Genomic DNA, 16363 nt, shown 5'->3' with positions numbered 1-16363 from the left:
TGAGCAGTGAAGATAGTGAATAATGTAAGATTTGAGAGGAGAGATGCTTGCTAGACTGGAGCATGTAGGAAAGGAGAGGAGAAAATAAAATAACATTTAATGAGCATTTATCACATGCTGGGCTCTATGCTAGACACTTTCACATATATTAATTAAGGAAACCTATGCCTCGTCCTAAGAAATCAGCAGAAATTGATTAATCAGAAAATAATGGGGAAAAAGATCATTTCACATATGGCATGGTATGAGCAAAGACAACAGTGAGCAAAAACAACGGTAGGCAAAGCCTATTCAATCACTGTAAGTAGGCCTGTTTGATAGAAAAGGAGGGTTTCTGTAGGATACAGGCCTTCTTAACAGTGTACAGTGATGTATGTGTATTTTTCTGTTTAGACCTAGCTTTCAGCAGGTTTTTAAGGAGATCCAGAACCCCAGGAAAGGTTCATTAGGGGGAAAGTATGAAATAAGCCTGGGACGATAAATTATAGAAAGCATAAAATACATTCCTGCTTTGTAAGTAATCTTTAGACCTTTGCATATCTGAAGATATTATAAAGTTACATTTTCTAACATTCTAATTTTCTTTTATTTGTTTGAAGCTTGCCATTTCCTGCCAATATAGAATAGCAACCAAAGATAGAAAAACAGTATTAGGTGCACCTGAAGTCTTGCTGGGAATCTTACCAGGAGCAGGAGGCACACAAAGGCTGCCCAAAATGGTGAGTTTAAGCCCCCTGTGACCTTTAGAACCTCAGGACCTATAGGTCCCTTTATCTATTCTTTTTATTCAATTATGGTTTGGTTTTATTTTGTTTTTGCAGTATTTGGTTTATTTAGGTTTGCATCGGGAAAAAAGCACAGTTTATTCTTAAAGCAAAGATTAAGAGTTAAGTTATAGTAATAAAGAGAGCTCCTCTGATAGTATTTAAAAAGTCTTAAAATTTCAAATGACAGGGAAGTTGGATGGGAAAGGTGAGTATGCTAAAATTGTTATCGTGCGTTAAGAGGAGATGATTACATTCAAGTTCACAGGGATAACAGGTCTCTTCTTCATACATTCTCTAGTTTTGGCCATCAGACAATTTTCTATTTTCTAGACTAAGCTGCTATTTTGAGAACACATGAAAATACATAATATAGAATTGGAGATTCAAATAGAACACAGACCTATTTGTTATAAGCAAGAGAAATGTACCCTCAAGTTATGCTCATCTTTACCGAAGACATAGTTCTTTTAAGACATCTGATTCCAACTTATCTTAGATTTGGACACTACCTTAGTCTACCAAAACTGCCTTGGATACTTAACATCATAGAAATAAATATGAATTGCTCTTGTAATTCTTTTTTTTTTTTTTTTTTTTTTAGGATTTTATTCATTTGAGAGAGAGACAGAGAATGAGCATGAGCGGGGGGGAGGAGGCAGAGGGAGAGGGAGAAGCAGACTCCCTGCTGAGCAGGAAGCCCAGTGCAGAGCTCCATCCCAAAACCCTGAGATCACGGCTTGAGCTAAAGGCAGATGCCTAACTGAATAGCCACCTAGGCATCCCTTGCTCATGTAATTCTTTTTTTTTTTTTTTTTTAAGATTTTATTTATTTATTTGACAGAGAGAGATCACAAGTAGGCAGAGAGGCAGGCAGAGAGAGAGGAGGAAGCAGGCTCCCTGCTGAGCAGAGAGCCCGATGTGGGACTCGATCCCAGGACCCTGAGATCGTGACCTGAGCCGAAGGCAGCGCCTTAACCCACTGAGCCACCCAGGCGCCCCTCATGTAATTCTTTATACAATCACACGAACATTAAGAGTTGAATCAGTATTTCACAGAAGGTGTTTCCCAGGTAGCAGGAACTAAAAAATCTGTGGGAAATGGTCCTCACTTTGTATTGATAGACATAATTACTTTACTTTTCTACGAAAGAGAAAAAAATGTAACTGTGATGCTGTTTCTTTTTTTTTAACTTATTTAAATTCAACCAATTAATTTATGTATTACATAGTTTGAGAGATAGAGTTCAGTGATTCATCAGTCTTATGTAACACCCAGTGCTCATTATATCACGTGGTCCTTTATATCTATTTCCTCTGATACAAAAGGCACAATATGGATATTCATTGTAAAAATTTAGAAACAAAATAAAATATGGGTGTATAGGATCAGTAACAAATTTTATTACTGGTGTTTGATTTATTTTCTTAATTCTACTTTTTTAAATTCCTTGATCAAAATGAGTTTTTTAAAGATTTTATTTAGAGAGAGTATGTACATTGGGGATGGGGGGGACAAAGGAAGAAGGAGAGCCCCAAGCAGGTCTTGATCCCACAACCCTGGAATCATGACCTGAGCTGAAAAGTTGGCTGCTTAACTGACTGAGCTACCCAGGCATCCTAAGTCCTTGATCAAAATTACTGATTAATTACTAATCCCTGAAGAAGTATAAAGGTAAATATTTACCTTTCTGGAACATAATAGTTTTTTGGGGTTTGTTGTGGGTGGGTGTGGGTGTGGGTTGTTTGTTTGTTTTTACCTTTTTTTTTTTTTTAAGATTTTATCTTTACCCCAGCATGGGGCTCAAGCTTACAACCCTGAGGTCAAGAGTTGCATGGGTTCCAATGGAACCAGCCAGGTGTCCCTTGAACTTATAGTTTAATTTGTTCCTTCTGTGCACATTACCATCTTACGAGTTTTTCAAATCCATGGGTCATATTTCATGATAATTGTGAGCCACATCTTTCTCTTGATTTGGATCATCTCAACTGCTGTATTCTATAGAACCAAAAGAAACCAATCAGGCTTTTGAATTCATAAGGAGAGGAGAAAGACAGACTTAGAGGCTACAGAGCAATGTTTTTTTGTTGTTATTTTTTTTTTTAAGATTTTATTTACTCATTTGACAAACAGAGATCACAAGTAGGCAGAGAGAGAGGAGGAAGCAGGCTACCCGCTGAGCAGAGAGCCCGATGCGGGGCTCGATCCCAGGACCCTGACATTATGACCTGAGCCAAAGGCAGAGGCTTTAACCCACTGAGCCACCCAGGCGCCCCCAGGGCAATGTTAATACCCACTGAACCCTACAGCTTCAGGCACTGTTAGTTCCTCAATGAAAATAGGGCTCAGCCGAAATACTCTTTGGAAGGAAGTTGATATGAGCTGGGCATAGAAAAATAGGAAGATTTGTAGTATTAGTTTTCTGATAATAAACAGTGTGCATTCCTTCATAGAAATTGTCAAGAGGATTTATTGAAAGCATAAATAAGCCTATATGGTATAGAAGATATTCCTGGGTTTCTTTCATTGTCTTGCAATAATTGGTATTTGAATGCTGTTAGAAACCATTCTTCAGGTACGTACATAAGAAGTTCTAGCTGAGTTCTATTTTTAAGTCTAAAATTCTTATTAAAAATATTGTTGGGCACCTGGGTGGCTCAGTCAGTTAAGCATCCGGCTCTTGATTTCAGCTCAGGTCATGGTCTCAGGATCCTGGGATCAAACCCTATTCCCCACCCCCGAACCCTAGGCTCTTCCTCTCTCTCTCAAATAAATAAATCTTTTTTTAAAAAATTTTAAAAATACATGGGGTGCCTGTGTGGCTCAATGGGTTAAGCCTCTGCCTTCGGCTCAAGTCATGATCCCAGGGTCCTAGGATCAAGCCCCGCATTGGGCTCTCTGCTCAGTGGGGAGCCTGCTTCTCCCTCTCTCTCTGCCTCCCTCTCTGCCTACTTGTGATCTCTCTCTCTCTGTCAAGTAAATAAATAAAATCTTTTTTAAAAATTAAAAATACATAAATAAATAATGACATTGTCAAAATCATCAGGTTTCTCAATCTCCACTAGCTCCACCAAAGGGATTTTAAGTATTATATAAATGACATAATATATAAATGCACAGCTTTAGGAAACAATTATTTCTCTACCGTATCAGTTCCATAAGACAGAAATCTTACATATTGAATTAAAAGAAGAGATACAGACATTTTTGCTTCAACGGGAAGTGTCTAATCCCAAAAGTTACCTAAATGTGTATTTTGTGTGTAAAATTTAACGGATTGATAAACAGCATAAAAATCTGGTTTGACTTTGCTTATTTATTTATTTTGCTCTGTTGAATGATTTGTAATTGTCATTCTGGTATTTTCCCCTGTATTCTGATGCTTCCTTGCTTGGTAGGTGGGTGTGCCTGCTGCCTTTGACATGATGTTGACGGGTAGAAACATTCGTGCAGACAGAGCAAAGAAAATGGGACTGGTTGACCAATTGGTGGATCCCCTGGGTAAGTGGTAGCATGCCTCAGAACTGGGCCTTATGAAGTTATTTTTTTTCTAAAGCAAATATTGGTTAGAGTGAAATCAAACTCTAAAGAAATGAGTCATTCTGAAGAGTGAAGTTTTCTGAATATAGCTAATACTAAATCCTCTCTAACATTAATCACCCGAACTTTTATTTTATAAATTGGACATCAAGAGTACAGAATTGAATCAAATCCTTATTTTTGGTTCTTAAATTACCTGTATCGTTATTCATGATAACCCTCCTTCAATTTTTTGTGTCTGTTTTAATAATACAATAAACATGTATGAAACAGCCTGAGAATGACATCTACTGATGGGCTGCTTCCCTCCATACAACTTCCTTGCCTCCCCTCACCCAAGGAAACCTCTATTCCAGATTGTATGTTCATTATCCTCTTGCATTTCTTAAAAATCAGCATTATTGAGATGTTCGTTATATACTAACAAATTTACCAATTTTTAATGTCCAATCTCAGTTTTGACAAATATGTATGGCTATGTAAGCACCACCACAATCTTATAATAGAACATTTTTAGTTTATAGCTTTTTGTGTTTTCTTTCATTTTAGCTAATGCTTTTGAGATTCATTCATGTTATTGCATATTTCAACAGTTTGTTCCTTCTTAATGCTGAGTGTTATTCCATCATACCGATACACCATAATTTGTTTTTCCATTCACCAAATGATAGAAGTTTGAGTTGTTTCCAGTTTGGGGCTGTTCAGAATAAAGCTGCTATGAACATTCATCCACAAGTCTTTATGTGGACATAGATTTCATTTCTCTTAAATAACCAGAGAGTAGATTGGCTGGCTCATATGATAGAATTGTATGTAGCTTTTAAGAAACTGTGAAGTTTTCTCAAAGTGCCTGTACCGTTGTGCCTTCCTACCAGCAGTGTATGAGAGCTTAATCTAGTCGAGAGCTCTTCAACTGCTTTACATGGTCAGTCTTTTTTAATTTTAGACCTTCTACCAGAAGTGTAGTAGTATCTTATTGTGGTTTTAATTTGTATTTCCCTAATGATATGAGATATAAAGTTTTTTTCATATGTCGATTTTCCTTCTGTATATCTTCTGGTAAAGTGTCTTTTCAGCTGTTTGGCCCATTTTGTTTGAGTTTTTCTTACTACTGAGTTCTCAGAGTTCTTTATATCAGAATACAAGTCCTTTGTGAGATTTGTGATTTGCAAATATTTTCTTCTTGTCTGTGGCTTGTCTTTTCATTATCTAAATGAAGAAATTCTTAATTTTGATGAAGTCCATTATATTAAGATCTTTTATGGGTCATGCTATTGTTGTATCTAAGAAATCTTTTCCTAGGTCGCCTGCATTCTGCCTTCGGCTCAGGCCATGTCTGGGTTCTGTCCCGCGTTGGGCCTTGCTCAGCGGGGAGTCTGCTTCTCCTCCTTCCTGCCGCTCTGTCTGACAAATAAATAAATACAATCATTTTAAAAGGGGGGGGGGGGAATCTTTTCTTTACAAGACTGCAGAGATTTTCTCCTATATTTATTTCTGGAAGTTTGGTGGTTTTGCGCTTCCATTTTTATCTGTGATCCATTTCAAGTTAACTCTTGTATGTGGTGTGAGGTAGATAGAGTTTTGGGGTTTTTTTTGTTTTGTTTTGTTTTGGGGGCTTTTTTGCAAATGAATATCCAATGTATTGGCACAATTTGTTGAAAAGACTCCTTTCCCCATTGAACTACCTTGACGCCTTGGTCACAAACCAATTGACTCTATATGTTTGAGTCTATTTCTGGATTTCCTATCTCCAGTTATCTACATATCTTAAGTCAATATTATACTCTCTTGATTATTGTGTTTTAGTAAATCTTGAAATCGGGCAGTATGACCCCTTTTATTTTGGTTCTCTTTCAAAATTTATTTTGCCTATACTGGCTTCTTTGCATTTACATATAAATTTTATAATCATCTCATCTATAACTGCAAAAATAACATGCTAGGATTTTGATTGGAATTGCACTGTTGGGGAGAATTGACATCTTTAACATACTGAGTCTTTTCATCATGAATAGGGTATAACTGTTTATTTAGGTCATCTTTAATTTCTGCGGTGTTTTATACTTTCCTTGCACAAAATTTGTTAAATTTATACTTTGGTACTTCATACTTCTAGGACATTATACTTTTTTTAACTTCAATTTCTCATTATTAACCACTTTTATCTATGTGTGTGTACATATACACAATTGATTTTTGTACATGGAACTTGTATTCTGTGATTGCTAAATTTATTTATTCTGGTAGTTTTTTCTATAGATTTCTAAGGAGTTTTTATTTAAATAGTAATGTCTATAAATAAAGACATTTGGCTTTTTCTTTTCCCGTCTCGTTGGCATTTTTTTTTCTCGACCTACTGCAGTGGCTGAGATCCTTAAGTACAGTATTGGATAGAGTTGGTGAAAGCAGATAGTGTTAACTTGTTGCCCATCTTAAGGGAAGAGCATTCAGTCTGATGCTGTAGGGTGTATGGTGTTAGCTGTGGCATTTTTATATACGCCTTTATCAGACTGCAGACATTTCTTTTTATCTATAGTGTGCTGAAAATAGACACTGAATTTTGTCAAATGTTCTTTCTGGATTTAATGAGGTGATTATGTGGTTTTTGTCTTTTTTAGTCTATTAGTAGTATCAATTACATTGAATTTTGTTTATTGAACCAGACTTGCATTCCTGGAATAAACTCGACTTGGTCATAATGTATTATCCTTTGTTTAAATTGACTGGATCATCTAAAGTTTTGTAAAGGATTTTTATGTATGGTCATGAGAGGTAATGGTCTCAGGGATAATTTTCTTGTGATAGCTTTGCTTGGTGTTTGTTATCAGAATAATGCTGGCTTCATGAAATGAATTGGAAAGGGGATTTTTTTCCCTACTTTCTGGAAGATTCTATATAAAATTGGTATTATTTTTTCTTTAAATGCTTAATAGAATTCACCAGTGAAGTCATATATGAACTTGGAGTTTTCTTTGTTGGGCAAGTTTTTATATATGAATTCAATTTCATTCATAGATAATAAGGCTATTTAGGTTCTCCATTTTTTTGAGCAAGCTTATAATAGTTTGTTTCTCAAAGATTTTGTCCATTTTATTTAACTTGCTAAATTTATCGCAAAAAAGTTGTTCATAATACTTCATTATTATTCTTTCAGTGTCTTTATACTCTGCAAAGTTATATATCATTTATACTCTTTAATTCCTGATATTGATAATTTGTGTCTATTTTGTCCCTGATGAGTCTAGCTAGAAATTTATCAAATACCAGCTTTCAGTTTCATTGATTTTCCTCTGTCGTTTGTGTGTTTGCTATTTATTGATTTTACCTATTCTTTATTTCTGCTTGCTTTTGGGTTTAGTTTGTTCTTTTCTAGTTTCTCAAGGTAGAAGCTAAGATCATTGTTTTAAGCCTTTTTTTTCCTAACATAAGCATTTAAAGCTGTCAGTTTCTCTTATAGCATTGCTTTATCTGCGTGTTAGAACACTATGTTTTCAGTTCCATGAAGGTCAGAATATTTTCAGATTTCCCATTATTTCTTCTTTGACCCATGTGTAATTTAGGATAAGTGTGTTATTTAATGTCCAAGTATGTGCAGATGTTTCAGAATCTTTCTGTTACTGATTTCCAGTTTAATGCTGTTATGATCAGAGTGTGGTTGATCCTTATTATTTGTAAGCTCCTTATCTGTGAATTCACCTACTTGCTAAAATTTGTTGTGACCCCAAAAAATAATATGTATGATGTTTTGCAGTCATTAATAGACCTGTACAGAGTGGTGAAAAATTCATATCTCTCAGTGAAAATGTTCCAGCTGAGGTCAAACAAGGCAGCATTCTGCTTTCTTATTTCAGCTCTCATATAGCCAACAAGTATTCTTTTAGTGCCTATTTAGTGCCATATTCTTTTCATTTTTTGTGCTTTTTGGTTTTGATTTCACTGTTTAAAATGGGAAAAGCTAGGAGTGGAAAAGTACTGAGTCAGAGTAGAAGTGGTGTCTTTGTAAGTTTTCTCTTTCTTCCCCTAATAAGGAGGCCTCTTGAGAGGCACCTGAATTAGACTTTGGTTGGAGGTCCCAAAGAGAGGGGATTGAGGCACTTGGAGTAAGAATGCAAATGTGTATCAGAGCATAGCCAGCAAGGGATATCTGAGTTATTGACTGGAACTCCTATTAAAGTCTGCGGTGCATTGGCTGTGCACCAAGTCTGCTGTGGGAAGGACAGCTTTCCCTGTGAGGCCTTCTGGGTAAAAGCCTTTCTAATTGCCTGTGGTTAGGCCTGAAAAATCACACATAGGTTTTTGGCCCAGAGCTGGGCTCCTCAGTTTCTACAAATAGTCATGTGGCTACAGCCATACCTATTTCTACTTCCCATTCCCTTAGCAAGTACCTCAGCTGATCATAGTTCTTTACCTAGTGAGGTGACCTTCATTCCTAGAAGGTCTGGGCCACTAGCAGTCCTGCATGGATTGAGTTGTAATTTTCCATTAACTAATTACAGGCCCAGTAGCACTAAGAGGACCCCCTAAGAGATCTGTCGTATTCAAGACCTACTCTTCCTTATTCCAGTTGTATAGTAGGAGATTGTAGCTGGAATCGGTGTAGAATCAGTGTAGTTGGTAATCAGGATGAATAGTTCTGGAAAGGGATTGCTGTGCTACAGCAGTGTACTTTCAGATGTCGCCTGAATGTCGTACCGAACTATCTACAGACCAGGCCCAAGTTTTCTCTTCCCAGGTCATCTGGTCGTAAGGAACTCCCCATGAGTCCATAGGGGCAAATTGGGACAGAGAAGGGGGAGTAAAGAAAGTTTGGTCACTTTCTCATACAACTGGTCACTTTCTCATACAACGTTTACCTTTAGGGTCTGCTCAAGCCCTTGCTCACATACACCAGTTCCTTTTGATCATGGAGTGGAGTGCTGTTGCACACCAGGAACTTTATGGTTTAGTGGGCCAGACAACCTCCATTTCATGATGGGCAGCTTAGGTCACATGGTAATCGGATAGCCTATGGTAAATTTTGAGTTCCTGCCGAGGCCCACTAGCAGGCCAAAAGCTGTTTCTCAGTAGGAGAGTAGTTACATGGGCTTTGCTCCAAATTCCTCAGTGTCTACACTATGATTTGCCTGTAGGGTCCTCTCAAGGACGCCAAACAGCCTCCCTGTCTACCACTAACACTTCATGCACCATCAGGTCTGAATCATATGGTCCAAGTAGCTTTTCTTCCTGGGCCCCACTTAAAACTAGCAGCCTTCAACTTAGTAAAGGGGCTAGAGTAGCACACCCAAATGAAATGTTGGTTCTAACATCCAGAGAGGCCCACTATGCTTGTGCCTGTTTTTCTTTGGCAGGAGGGGCCAGATGCAACAACTTCATCATAATATCATCAATGTAATGAACCAGCATGGTATCTTGTAGAAGGGAAAGACAATCAAGGTCCCTGTGGACTAAATTATGACATTTGGCTGGAGAGTTAGTATACCTCTAGGGTTAAGACAGTAATGGTATATTGCAGACATTGCCAGGTGAAAGCAAACTGCTTCAGGTAGTCCTTACCAAGAGATATCGAGGAAAAAAGCATTTTCTAGATCAGAATATGCATAGCAGGAAAAAGATGTGTTAATTTGTTCAAGCAAGGAAACCACATCTGGAACACCAGCAGCAATTGCACTTACTACCTGATTAAGTTTAAAAGTTTAAATCCACTGTTGTTCTACAAAGGTCCATCTCTTATGCACAAGCCACAGCAGGCAAGTTGAATGAGTAGAAATCACCGTCTTTCAGATCCTTGCTGGTGGCAATAATCTCTGCAGTCCATCCGGGAATGCAGTATTACTTGGTTCACTGTTCTTCTGAGTAGAAGCCATTCTAATGTCTTACATTTGGCCCTTCCCATTTTAATAGCTCTCACTCCACAGGTCAGGGAGCTAATAAAGGGAGATCGCTAGCTACTGAGTATGAGTATTCCAATTACACATTCCAGAAATAACCACAGGGTGGGTTCAGGGACCCAGTAGGCCCACTCTGAGATAGTACTGAACTATAACTCCATGAATTACTTGACCACATAAGCCCCCCAACTCTGGTGGACCACAAAGATATTTTGGGTCTCCTGAAATTAGTGTCAGTTCAGAGCCAGTGTTCAGTAATCCCCCCAAAAGTCTGATTATTATATTTCCCTTTCCCCAAGGTTAATGACCTTATAGCATCCCTTTGGGGGAGGCTGGGAGAAAGATTAACAGTGTAATCTTATGGAGATGCAGCCTCCCCTGATTGCAGGAGGTTCTGAGTCTGTAACCTGGCTCATTTCAAGGAATTGATTGAGGTGCCGTGACTGTCTCTGGTGATTTAGATTATTCTATTTGCCAGAACTAGAATTCTTTCACTTACACGGGTCAAGTAAAAATATAGTAGACTTATCGATCTGTTTCTTTTCTAATGACACTTTGGTCAACTAGCCAGTGCTATAGGCCTCTGTAAGTCAGACTATTCTGATTACTTCTTTGGTTCCACTGTCCATTATGATAACCATACTCAGTTTGCCTTTGGTGGTGAAGTGTTGCTCTTTGACCTTGGCCATCGTAGGATCCCATTATCTCCATCGTATTTAGGGATCCCAGTTGATGGTAGTGGTTCCCACTGTAGTTTCTGACCTATAGAGAAGAGCAATGACAGAGCCCTTCAAGGGTCCCAGGCCTCTTCTCCCAAACTGATTGCTTAGAGTCATGGTGAAAGATATGTCCTCAAGCCCTTCCAAATTGGCTGAGCAGGTCCAACATGATAAATCCATGTTAACTTTGAAATTTCCTTAAACCTTTCATTAACTTCCTCTACTGCTTACCAGCACAGTTCTAGCATTTCAGCATCATTTAATGCTGCTTATTTTCTGTTTGTCCTCCCTGTTCTTTGTTCCTTTTTTCTTTTTCCTTGCCTTTGGATTAGTCATTTCTTACCCTCACTATTGGGCTTTTACTTTGCTTTACCCTTTTAATGGTTACTCTGAGGTTTAAATTGTACATCTTTAATATATGATCTATCTGGAAATGATGTATCATTTTACATATAGGGTAAGAACCTTAAAAGAGTATACAGTTGACCTTTGCACAACATAGGTTTAAACTGTGCAGGTCCACTTATACACATATTTTTATACAGTACTGTAAATAGAAATGTATTTTTCTTAAGATTTTATTTGGGGTGCCTGGGTGTCTCAATCAGTTAAGCGTCTGTCTTCGGCTCAGGGCATGATCCTAGGGTCTTGCTTGGGATTGAGCCCCACATCAGGCTCCTTACTCAGCAGGAAGCCTGCTTCTCCCTCTCACACTCCCCTTGCTTGCGTTCCCTCTTTCACACACTCTCTCTCTCAAATAAATAAAATCTTTAAAAAAAAAATTAAAAAATAATAAAAAATAAAAAATTTTTAAATTTATTTGAGAGAGACAGAGAGAGAGAATGCGCACAAGCAGGGGAAGGGGCAAAGGGAGAGGGCAGGCCAAGCAGGGGCCCAACTTGGGGCTTGATCCCAGGACTCGGGGCTCATGACCTGAGCCAGACACAGAAGCTTAACTTACTGAGCCACCCAGGTGCTGCTCCTTATTTGCTTAATAACATTTTTTCCCCTAGCTTACTTTATTGTAAGGATACAGTACATAATACATATACAAAATATGTGCTAATCAGCTGTGTTATTGGTAAGGCTTCTGGGCAGTAGTATGCTATTAATAGTTAAGTTTTGGGGGAGTCAAAAGTTACGCATAGATTTTCTGCTGCAAATGGAATCAATGTCTCTAACCCCTGCATTGTTCAAGAATCAGTTTCATTTTTCCCATTTTTTGTGTTATTGTTAAACATTTTTTTTTTAAGATTTTATTTATTTATTTGACAGACAGAGATCACAAGTAGGCGGAGAGGCAGGCAGAGAGAGAGAGGAGAAAGCAGGCTCCCTGCTGAGCAGAGAGCCCGATGCGGGGCTCGATCCCAGGACCCTGGGATCATGACCCGAGCCGAAGGCAGAGGTTTTAACCCACTGAGCCACCCAGGCGCCCCAACATTTTATTTCTAAATATATTCAACATTCCTCAGCATATTGCTATTTTTGTTTTAAACAGTTATCCAGTTATCTTTCAAAGAGATTAAAATGAAAAAGGTGCCTTTTAAATGTACCCATATATTTGCCATTTAGGGTACTCTCTCTTTGTGTAGCTGCAAGTTCCCATCTGGTTTGATGTTCCTCTAACCTGAATAATTTCACTGACATATTCTGTAGCATAGGTCTGCTGGCAGTTAAATCTCTGACCTTTTGATTTGTTTGACAAAGTCTTCATTTCCATTTTATTTTTCAGAGATACTCTTTTTTTTTTTTTTTTTAAGATTTTATTTATTTGACAGAGATCACAAGTAGGGAGAGAGGCAGGCAAAGAGAGGAAGGGAAACAGGCTCCCTGCTGAGCAGAGAGCCCAACAAGGGGCTGGATCCCAGGACCCGGAGATCATGACCTGAGCCAAAGGCAGAGACTTTAACCCACTGAGCCACCCAGGCACCCCCAGAGATACTCTTGATGGCTATCAAATTCCAGGTTTCTCGTATTTTCTTTTGGTACTTTATAGATGTCTGCATCATGTTGTGGCTTACATAATGTCTGATAGATAGTCTGTTCTCATTTTTATTTTAGTTCTTCTGTATGTAATGTGTCTTCCCCCTTACCCCCTACCTTCCCAGCTGCTCATTGTTTATGACATGCCTTGGTTTGTGTGGTTACTCTTGTTTTTTCTTATGTTCACTGGGCATGGGATTCATTGAGCTTCTTGGACAGTGGACTGACAGTTTTTATAAAAATTAGAAACTTTCTGGCCATTTCTTCCAATATTTTCCCATCTCCCCCACCCCTTTTTCTGGGGCTCCAACTTCACATATGTTAGATTACTTGATATTGTCCCAAAATGAAGCAGTGAAGCAGTTTTTCAGTCTGTATTTTCTATTGCCACGAATATAAGTTTCCTGATCTTTTGTTCTTTGCTGTATAATCTACTATTGATCCAGTCCTGTGTATTTTTCATTTCAGGTGTCAATTTTTTTTTTCATATCTAGAAGTAACATTTGATTCTCTTTTATGTATTCAGTTCCTCTTCATTATGTTTGTTTCCCTCTACCTTCTTGAACATATGACATGAATTTATAATAGCCTTTCCAACATTGTATCTGCTAATTCTGTCTTCATTTCTGCATCTGTTTCTATCAGTCAGTTTGCCTCTTGTCTTTAGGCCATATTTTCCTTGCTTCTTTTATGAAGCATGCTTTTATTAAAAGAAGCCTCAGGTAGTTTCATTTTGTGCGTGTGCAGAACAGTACTCAGCCAGAATTTCAAGGGGCCCTCTGTAGATCTCTGGAGCTCTCCTTTCACGGAGCAAGTACCCTCCAGGATTCTGCTTCACAAATTCCAGTGGCATTGGCCTCCCTACAGGCTCATTGTGACTTCTGTGGGCCCTGTGCACTCTCACCACTTGGCAGTTTGGGGCTCAGTTCTTTCTCATCCTCTTTCACATACTTTCACAAGAGAGCACATGTCTTAAGGGAGAAAGTGTTTACCTGTTTGCTTCAGCCTCCTCCCACTATTTTGTTTCCTACATACCACAAGACTGTACAGAATTGCCTTTTCAACCCCCAGCTGCCACTTCCTTACAGGCTTTTGATTGAGAGCCACCTAGATGCCTGTTTTCATGACCCTGTAAAAATAGCTTTTGGACTTCTGGAGCCTAGCTCTTTAGTTTCTTGCCTCAAGCAAGTTAGATAAGAGCAGATGCTTTCATTAGAGTAGAAGGTGAGTTGCATGTTCTTGGCATGCTCCTTTCTCTGTAGAAGTACTTTATGTGCTAATTCTCCTGACAGTGTGAGGGATTGCCCTCTAGCTTTTTGACCCTACACCACCATAGAATTTCATGACTATTCCATGAGGAAGACTAGCTTTGCATTTGGTTTCTTCTAGCTTCTGATCTATTGTCTTTGACCTCCCAAAACTGATCATTTCATTTGCCCTGAGGAGCATCCTTCTGTTTAAGCCAAGTAGTCTAATCTTTAGCCCATGCCCAGAAGCAACACATATCCTCAGGAGAGAAAATACCCAGCAATTGTCAGCTCACCTGAGACAGGCTCTGCCTGCTCTGGAATTTTAGTTCGTAGGGTCCTCGGTGCTTTCACCACTCTCTCATAGCTCTACAAATGTGTAATTTTACAAGTTGTTCATTTTTGTCCACAGTTTTGCAGTAAGAATACGGGCCTCATGAGATATTCTACATCCTACTCAGAAATAGAAGCCAGACTGCTAGGACCTAAAGACCTTGTTTTCTATCTAGAGCACATTGTTGCACCTTTGCTCAGTGTTACTTCCCTTCTTTGAGTCCGCAGTTGATGACTTGCCACTTAGCAGTTTCTAGTCCAACATGGAAAGCTGTGCTGAAAGTGATTTACACTCCAATCTTTTCTGTTCATTTTTACAGGACCAGGATTAAAACCTGCAGAGGAGCGGACAATTGAATACTTAGAAGAAGTTGCAGTTACTTTTGCCAAAGGACTGTCTGATAAGAAAATCTCTATAAAGAGAGACAAGGGATTAATAGACAGTGAGTGTCTACAAAGGCAGAGGTTCTCTCCAGAGAGTTTCATTTTATTTGCTGTGAAATAAGAATTGGGGAAGAGGTAAATGCATTATTTACACCAAGCATAGAGTCATTCTGAAGGAGTACAACAACTCTGCTCGGTGATCAAGTCCTAAACCTTACACTGGTTGGTTACAGCCATTTATTTTTAATTTTATCTTGGAAAATTTGAACCATTAATATGAAAGTGGAATAGCATAATGCTTAGCACTTATCAGCTAATTAAACCAGGTGTATAGAAGTGCCTTGGGTTGCAATTTGGATTTCGTATATCAAAGTAAAGTTCTTTCAGATAGCTACAATTACTGCCTTTTTATGGAGTTTATAGAACAAACTAATAAAGGAAGCTAGTCTTTTTCCAGTAAGTACATAAAAGCGTTTTCTTTTACAGAATTGATGTCATATGCCATGAGTATTCCATTTGTCAGGCAACAGATTTACAAAAAGGTGGAAGAAAAAGTACGAAAACAGACTAAAGGCCTCTATCCTGCACCTCTGAAAATAATCGATGTGAGTCTTCACCCCATATTCCATTTCTCATGTTTCCTCCCTTTGTGTAGAGCAGTATTCTTTATTGCCGTTCTGAACTGGATCTGCTGGTACTGAAGTTTTGGGGGTGTTTTTTTTTTAAGATTTTATTTATTTATTTGAAAGACAGAGATCACAGGTAGGCAGAGAGGTAGGCAGAGATCGGGGGAAGCAGGCTCCCTGCTGAGCAGAGAGCCCGATGCGGGGCTCAATTCCAGGACCCTGAGATCATGACCTGAGCTGAAGGCAGAGGCTTAACCCCGTGAGCCACCCAGGCACCCCTATACTAAAGTTTTTAATTCTGTTACAGTACTCACTAAAAATAAAGCAAGCTATGATGGCTTATAAAATGATATTTTAGGAATAATGAGTGCCGGGCATAATGAGTTTAAAAGTACCAGTTACAAGCCAGGAAAAAAGTTACATCAGTATAACAAAACCAGTAAAATATTGGGCATTAGTTAAGAGGTAGTTGAAACGAATTAGTTTGAAACCATTGCCAGTACCGAAAATGTCTCCTTGACTTCCGCATTGTCAGAGTTCTAAAAAAAGGTGTAGTGAAGTTCTGAAAAAGGTCAGGGAGGGCAAGTACACAGGGTTAAGAACTTCCGTCTAAAGGTAGACTTTAAAACTTAGAAAGTCTTCAGTCTGGAAAGTCTAAGATCAAGAGAGCTTATAATCTAAGACTTCGAATATGGAGAATAAATCAGCCAGCAAATGTATTTTAAGGAAAAGACAGCAAAATGCATAAAATAGGACGCATGCGTCCCTTCCCTCGCCCATCTCCCAGTGTGGGCCGGGGAGATCGGCCGTGTATCCGCGGTGAGCCAGGTGAGCGCAGTGTACGGGCTGCTAGACGCCGGCATGAGACTGCCAGGTAA

The 16363-nt window shown here is 38.7% G+C and overlaps 1 protein-coding gene across 1 annotated transcript in view; it reads left to right on the top strand.

The window, feature by feature from the left end:
* Window positions 1-16363, top strand: part of HADHA (hydroxyacyl-CoA dehydrogenase trifunctional multienzyme complex subunit alpha) — a 47764-nt gene that overhangs the window by 15145 nt on the left and 16256 nt on the right. The window contains exons 6-9 of the mRNA XM_082745073.1: window positions 600-719; window positions 4164-4266; window positions 14796-14918; window positions 15346-15464. Of these exons, the coding sequence (XP_082601199.1) occupies window positions 600-719; window positions 4164-4266; window positions 14796-14918; window positions 15346-15464 (465 nt within the window). The remainder of the gene's footprint in view (window positions 1-599; window positions 720-4163; window positions 4267-14795; window positions 14919-15345; window positions 15465-16363) is intronic.

The sequence above is a fragment of the Mustela nivalis genome (genome assembly GCF_964662115.1).
Source record: "Mustela nivalis genome assembly, chromosome: 8".
Lineage (NCBI taxonomy): Eukaryota > Metazoa > Chordata > Mammalia > Carnivora > Mustelidae > Mustela > Mustela nivalis.
Note: the sequence above shows the minus strand (reverse complement) of the source record. Positions and strands in the feature narration are given on the sequence as shown.